The sequence below is a fragment of the Equus quagga genome, chromosome 1 (assembly GCF_021613505.1).
Source record: "Equus quagga isolate Etosha38 chromosome 1, UCLA_HA_Equagga_1.0, whole genome shotgun sequence".
In the NCBI taxonomy this organism is placed as follows: Eukaryota; Metazoa; Chordata; class Mammalia; order Perissodactyla; family Equidae; genus Equus; species Equus quagga.
This window is the reverse complement of record NC_060267.1, coordinates 84,095,062-84,102,568: the sequence shown is the minus strand read 5'-3', so window position 1 is coordinate 84,102,568 and position 7,507 is coordinate 84,095,062. Positions and strand designations below refer to the sequence as shown.

General features: G+C 38.5%; 1 protein-coding gene across 1 annotated transcript; it reads right to left on the bottom strand.

Moving 5' to 3' along the window:
* Nucleotides 1-505: 505 nt before the first annotated feature.
* LOC124247261 (olfactory receptor 1L4-like) lies at nt 506-1,530 on the bottom strand. Its single transcript, XM_046676338.1, has one exon. It carries the CDS (start codon nt 1,484-1,486, stop codon nt 506-508), a length of 981 nt encoding a protein of 326 aa, XP_046532294.1. The 5' UTR covers nt 1,487-1,530.
* Nucleotides 1,531-7,507: the final 5,977 nt, after the last annotated feature.

Below are 7,507 nucleotides of genomic sequence, written 5' to 3'. Positions count from 1 at the left end.
GTTTATTGCCACTACCTGCTTGGCTGGTTTCCACTATTTGAAATGCTCTCCCCATTTTCGTGTTTACTGAACTTTCGCCTGTCAAAATCAGTCCATTCTTAAGGACAAATTAGGTCATTCCTCAAAGAGTCTTCCCCAGTTCCCTGTGAAATCCATCTAATGTCTTATTGTAAAAACTCTTAGGACTTTATAATTCCTTGAGTACCATCTGAGATCAAGCTTATAGAAGAGTTATTTGGAAATAACTTTATTTTGCCTCATGGGTGGCAGAAACAGTTTTCTTGAATTCTGGATTCCTCACTCTACAGGCATAGGGAATTAACATATATTTAGTTAAGTCATTGATAGAAACCAAGTATGCTAGCTTCAAGCTCAATGCTCTTTTTGCTATTCAACATAACATTTCATGACCTCTTTGGGTGCCATGTGAAATATAGGTAAGAAGCAAAGTTACCTAATCTTTTAAGACATCTCTCAATTATGGTATTCTATGTTGTTATTCCTTCTATGAGTTCATTATGAACCTTAATTTTCTCATACCCATCTTCATGTCTTTGTTCCTGAGGCTGTAGATGAAGGGGTTCAGCATTGGTGTCACTACTGTGTACATGAGTGTGGCTACCCGGTCCTTCACCACTGAGTACATAGACAGGGGTCTAAAATAGACATAGAAGATACTACCATAGAACAAGACCACTACAGTGAGGTGGGAGCCACAGGTAGAGAAGGCTTTCCACTTCCCGGCTGCAGAGGGGATTCTGAGCACAGTAATGATGATTCTCAGGTAGGAGAAGAGGATGCACAGGAAGGGGGTTGCAATGACAACTGGGGTCTCAGTTATGACCATAATCTGGTTGTAGGAAGTGTCGGAGCAGGATAGCTTTAACACGGGATGAGTATCACAAAAAAAGTGCTTAATGACATGGGAGGCACAGAAAGACAGGCGGGACATGAGTAGCACATGGAGCATGGAGTGCAGGTGGGAGATGATGCAAGAACCCAGCAACATGAGGAGGCAACGACGTGGGTTCATTACCACATCAGAGTGGAAGGGGTTGCAGATAGCTACCAGCCTGTCTATGGCCATAGATGCCAGCAGGTAGCTGTCAGTGTTCCCAAAGGCCATGAAGAAGTACATTTGGATGAGGCAGCCTATGTAGGAGATAGACTTTGTCTCTGATAGTAAATTCACCAGCATTTTAGGCACAATGTCTGTTGTGAAGCAGATATCCATGAAAGACAGATTGGTGAGAAAAAAGTACATAGGTGTATGGAGGCATGAGTCTGAGTGGATGGTCCAGATTATTAGTACATTCCCCACCACAGTGACCAGGTACATGATGAAGAATATGGCAAAGAGTGGCTTCTGTAGGTGAGGGTTGGAAGAGATGCCCAGGAGGGTAAAGCCTGATGTGCTGCCACTGTAGTTCTTTATTTCCATGTCTCCTACTTCTTGGGCAGGATTTGGAGAAGCAGTCAGAGACATATGAAGGGGAATTTGATTAAGACAATTTCTTCACTATCCTCCAACCTGTAACAAAAATGTCCACTGCTATTTGTCAAGATATTAAAGAATATTTACTTTAAGAAATACAGCCATCCAATCTTTAAGAATGGGGGTCTGAGGAATGTGTCTTTGGGTGACTTTGAGTTTTTGAGAGTATCATAGAGTGTACTTACACAAACCTAGATGACCTAGGCACTACACATATAGGCTATATAATACTAATCTTATGGAACCACCTTTGTATATGTGGTCTTTCATTGAATGAAATACCATTATCTGGAGCACAGATTAATAGAGAAACAGGGAGTAATATCCAACAAGGGGAAAGTTAAAAATTCCAAGCTTCTTCGTGAATGAGAAACTAAAGTATTCCCACATGTCCTTAGGAACTTCTATGTAACCCAATCTGTAAGAATTCTTCTCAATTCTCTTTCTAAATATTTTTCTTCACTTCTTTATTTACTAAATCCTTAGTTTCTTTTTTCTTCTTCTTTCAGTAGAAGAGGCTACTGAATTCCACCTTGAATCAGGATGGTTTCATACAAGGGCTTCCAATTATTGAGATCCTCTTCTACTCATAGGTGCAGAGGTGGTGGTCATGATAGTGGAGATAGGACAAAAGTGAGCAACTGACTTAATCAGTGCTCTTTGATACCCACAGAATTCAGATGAGACATTGTTAAGTCCTCAGAGAAAAGTGTGCTTAATATTTGTTTGAGCATTTCTGTTTAGTTAACATGATCTGGACACTTAAATTATAAAGTTTCAGTTTTCAAGATGCCACACAAAATAGTAACATTACCAGGAACCCTATGTTACAGAGATTAATTCTTTAAATACATTATTTTTGATAAAAACTATGAAGTCCTCATTCTAAACATTCAAATATTACAGGAACATTTGACAATGTTATATTTCAATCATATCTTAATAAAGCTGGAAAAAGTCAGTTTTTCTCAAATAATAACTTTCATGAGCTGATGTTAGTATCTTGGCAGATTGAGTTGTTCCTTTTTTCTCTCCTCTCTCCATTGCAACCAGTGAGACTTCCATTCACTAACAAAGACTCCCTACTTAACATACCAGAATGCCTGGGAGTTCTATAAATCTATTGATCTGAAAGTGGTTGGACCAGACCCTCTGGGAAGGAGTAGACCCAGGAGAGTAGCCCCTTATACCTTCACAATCAGTGATGATGCAAAACATGGATGCTCCTGGCAGTGACAGCAGTGCTCTGACTGGAGATATAAAGGAGTACACTGGTTGCATCAGTATCAGAGGCTGCACTTGCAGTGACACATGTGCCATAGTGCCTGCCAACCGAGTGATGGTAGCTCCTATCTTTAGAAAAGTGGGGACATCAACCAAAACTCAGATATCCTTGCAGGGGTTGTGGTGCAGTGATCTGAGATTTGAAAACGTAGACTGGCACATGCTAGTGAACAGAAGCTGCAGGAGCCACAGTGACAATCACGGCTTAGCCTCTGCACTCTCTCCCTAGAGGCTGTGGGGGGTGGCTCACATGAACTGAGACTCCAAGAAACTCAGCCATTCTGGTGAACAGTCCTCTTACCTTCCGTGGGCAGCAACAACACTGATCTCAGTTTTCCAGCATCAAGGTTTGCATACAAAACACAGATGTCATCATCACGGTCGATGGTGCCTTGACTCAAGGTTTCAAAATGGATACCAGTAGTGCCAGCAACCAAAGGTGGTAGGAGCAACAATGTCACTTGTGGGTTAGACCCTGCCCCTCCACAAGCAGTGGCAGGTAGCATCTATGACTGGAGACTTAAGGAGCCACAGGAGAACTCGAGACCTAGCCCCCAGTAGCATCAGCCCCAACATTGGCTTTACTAGCAGTAGGGGCAACATAAAAGACCACAGATCCCTGGAAGAAACAGTGATACTTGTGAACCCAGAACCACAGGCTGCATGGCTGCTAGCATTCCCAATTAACTTGAGAGCAGCAGCACAGGTGGTGCACAGGGCAGCAGCACCTAAGTCTGAGGAGAACCACGAAAAGCCAGTGGGGAAACATGAGACTCAGGCAACCCCAGAAGCAGCAGAAGTTTTCACAGCATGGTGACCCCAGTGCCGACACGTGAGAGTGCAGCAACTTTGTAAGCAGCAAGGCACCACAAACCTTGGAGGCATAGCAGCACAAGGAGGGCACTGACCATGCCTCTTACAAAGGCAGTGGAGGGTGAAAGTGCAGAATCTCAAATACAAGCAGATACAGCTCAGAATCAAAGTAACCAAAGCCTTCACCAAATAATAAAAGTGTTTAATACCACAAACGTGCAAGCAGAGGATTAACTCATCAACTAGCAGGAAGAACTGCAGTAACACAATAGAACAGAGAGAAAATAACAACTCTCCAGAAACCAAACTTGAAGTCAAAGAAGATTACAATTTAACTGACAGAGATTTCAAAACAGTTATCATGAAGAAACTCGAAGAGTTACAAGAATACTCAGAAAGGCTGTTCAATGAGATCAGGAACAAAATTAATGAACCAAAGGAGAACATCACCAAAGTGATTGAAACTCTCAGAAAAAAGAACAGCAGAAATTCTAGCAATGTAGAACTCAATTAATTAGATGAAAAATAAAGTAGAAATCATTGGAAATAGAGCAGACTGAATGGAAGAGAGAATTAATGAACTCGAAGATAGAAACAAAGAAATGATTCAGGTGGAAGAGGAGAGTGAACTAAGATATTTTATTTTATCTTATTTTTTGAGAAAGATTAGCCCTGAGCTAACATCTGCTGCCAATCCTCCTCTTTTTGCTGAGGAAGACTGGCCCTGAGCTAACATCCAAGCCCAGCTTCCTCTACTTTATATGTGGGATGCCTGCCACAGCATGGCTTGACATGTGGTGCCATGTCCACCCCTGGGATCCAAACCAGTGAAACCTGGGCTGCCAAAGTGGAATGTGCGAACTTAACCACTGTGCCACCGGGCCAGTCCATAAGATATTTTGAAAATGAAGAAATTCTACAAGAAATATTTGACTCAATTATGGAAAGCAGCATAAAGATAATGGGTATCCAAGAAGGAGAAGAGAAGGGGAAAGGATGAGAGAGCTTATTCAAAGAAATAATAGCTGTGAATTTCCCAAACCTGGGGAAGGAACTGTGCATAAATGTACATGATGCTAATAGAACTCCTAATAGTCCAAACACAAAAAGACCTTCTGCAAGGCATATTATATTAAAGCTGTCAAAAGTCAATGAGAAAGAAAGAAAATTAAGGGTGGCCAGAGAGAAGAAAATAACTTAGAATGGAACCCCCACCAGGCTATCAGCAGAAATTCTATAGGCTAGAAGAGAGTGGAATGATATAGTCAAAATATTGAAAGGCATTAGGTATCATCCAAGAACAGTTTATCCAGAAAATTATCCTTTAGTATAAAGGAGAAATAATATCTTTCCTAGACAAACCAAAGGTGAAGGAATTCATCACCATTACATGTACCTTACAAGAAATGTTAAAAGAAGTGCTCCTACTTGAAACAAAAAGGACTATGCTTACAAAGATTTGAGCAAGGTGATAAATAGAATAAAAAAATTGCAACTCTATATCAGAATATGTTGGTAAACAATTATAATGTGAAGAATAAAGGAAGGAAAGCATTGAAAGTAACTACAACCACTTCAATTTTGTAACAACCTGACAACACCAAAAGGATAATTCATGACAACAAAAACATTGACGGGAAAGAGGAAAAGGAGGGAACCTGACTAGGCTAATGGAGATAAGATACTATCAGCAGAAAAAGGACTATCTTATCTATGAGATATTTTGTACAAACTTCATGGTAACCAAAAACAAAAAATCAGAGCAGAGTCAGATCATAACGAGAGAGGAAATTGAGAAAAACATCACAGAAAACAGCCAAACTGAAACGGCAGACAGAAATACAAGCAAAAAGTAACAACGGAAATATAGAGCAACAAGAAAACAAACGACAAAATAACACTATTAAGTCCTCATATGTTGATAATCACTCTAAACATAAATGGATTGAATTTACCAAGCAAAAGACACAGAGTGTCTGGATGGATTAAAAAACAAGAACCAATGATAAGCTGCTTCGCAGAGACCAATTTCATCTCTAAAAAGAAACATAGGCTCAGAGTGAAGGAATGGAAGATGATGCTCCAAGCAAATGGCAACAAAAAGAAAGCAAGTGTAGCCATACTTATATGAGACAAAACAGACTTCACCTAAAAAAGATAACAAGAGAGTGAGATGGACCTTATATGCTGATAAAAGGGACATTCTTCCAAGAAGACATAACAGTTATTAATATATATGCATCTTATATAGGAGTTTATAAAGTTTATAAAGCAACTATTAAGATTCCTAAAGGGAGAAATTGACCACAATACCATAATAGTAGGAGACTTTAACACTCCACTTCCATCAATAAATAACTCATCCAGAAAGACAGTCAACGGGGAAACATTGGTCTTAAATGAAACACTAGATTGGATGAACTTATCAGATATATATAGAACATTCCATCCAAAAGCAGAAGAATACACATTCCTCTCAAGTGCACATAGAACATTCTCAAAGATAGACCATATGTTGGGAAACAAAAAAAAAAACACCATAAATTTAAGATTAAAATCACATCAAGCATCTTTTCCAACCACAATGGTATTAAAATAGAAATCAACTACAAAAAGACAGCTGGAAAAGTCAACAAACAAAGGAAAGTAAACAGCATGATACTGAACAACTATTGGATCAATGAATAAATCAAATGAGAAATAAAAATATACCTGGAGACAAATGAAAATGAAAACACAACATACCAAATCTTATGGAATTCATCAAAAGTGGTATAAAGAGGGAAGTTTATAGTAATACAGGCCTACCTGAAAAAACAAGAGAAATATTAAACAAACAATCTAACAATACACCTAAAAGAACTAAAAAAAGAACAAAGCCCAGAGTCAGTAGAAGGAAGGAAATAATAAAAATCAGAGCAGAAATAATTGAAATAGAGACTAGAACAACAATAGAAAAGATCAATGAAACTGAGCTGGTTCTTTGAAAAGATAAACAAAATTGAGATACCTTTATGTAGACTCATGGAGAAAAACAGAGGAGTTTCAAATAAATAAAATCAGAAATGAAAGAGAAGACGTTACAACAGATACCACAGAAAAATGAAGGATCATGAGAGAATACCATGAAAAGCTAAATGCTGACAAATTGGATAACTGAGAAGAAATGGACAAACTCTTACACTCATATAACCTCCAAAAACTGAATCAAGAAGAAATACGGAATCTGAATACACCAATGACAAGTAAAGAGATTGAAATAGTAATCAAAAACCTACCCCCCAAAAATTTGAAGACAAGATTGCTTTCTGGTGAATGCTACTGAACATTCAAAGAACATTTCATACCTATTCTTCTCAAACTCTTCCAAAAAATTGAAGGGGATGGGACAATTCCTAACTCATTTTATGAGGCCAAAATTACCCTGATTCCAAAACTGGACAAGGACACCACAAAAAAGGAGAATTATAGGCCCATGTTGCTGATGATTATACATGTGAAAAAGCAAATATTAGCAAATTGAATACAACAATACCTTAAAATCATCATACACCATGATTACATGAGATTTAAACCAGGACACAGGATAGTTCAACATACACAAATCATTTAATGCAATACACCACATGAACAAAATGGAGAATAAAAAGTCACATGACTATCTAAATAGATGCAGAGAAGGCATTTCACAAAATTCAACTTACATTTATGATAAAAACTCTTAATAAAATAGATGGAAAGTAACTCGACATAATGAAGGCGATATTTTACAAACTCACAGACAAAATCATATGAAACAGTGTAAAACTTACAGCTATCCCCTGAAGAACAGGAACAAGAGCAAGACGCCCACTTTTGCCTCTCTTATTCAACATAATATTAGAAGTCCTAGCCAGAGCATTTGGTCAAGAAAAA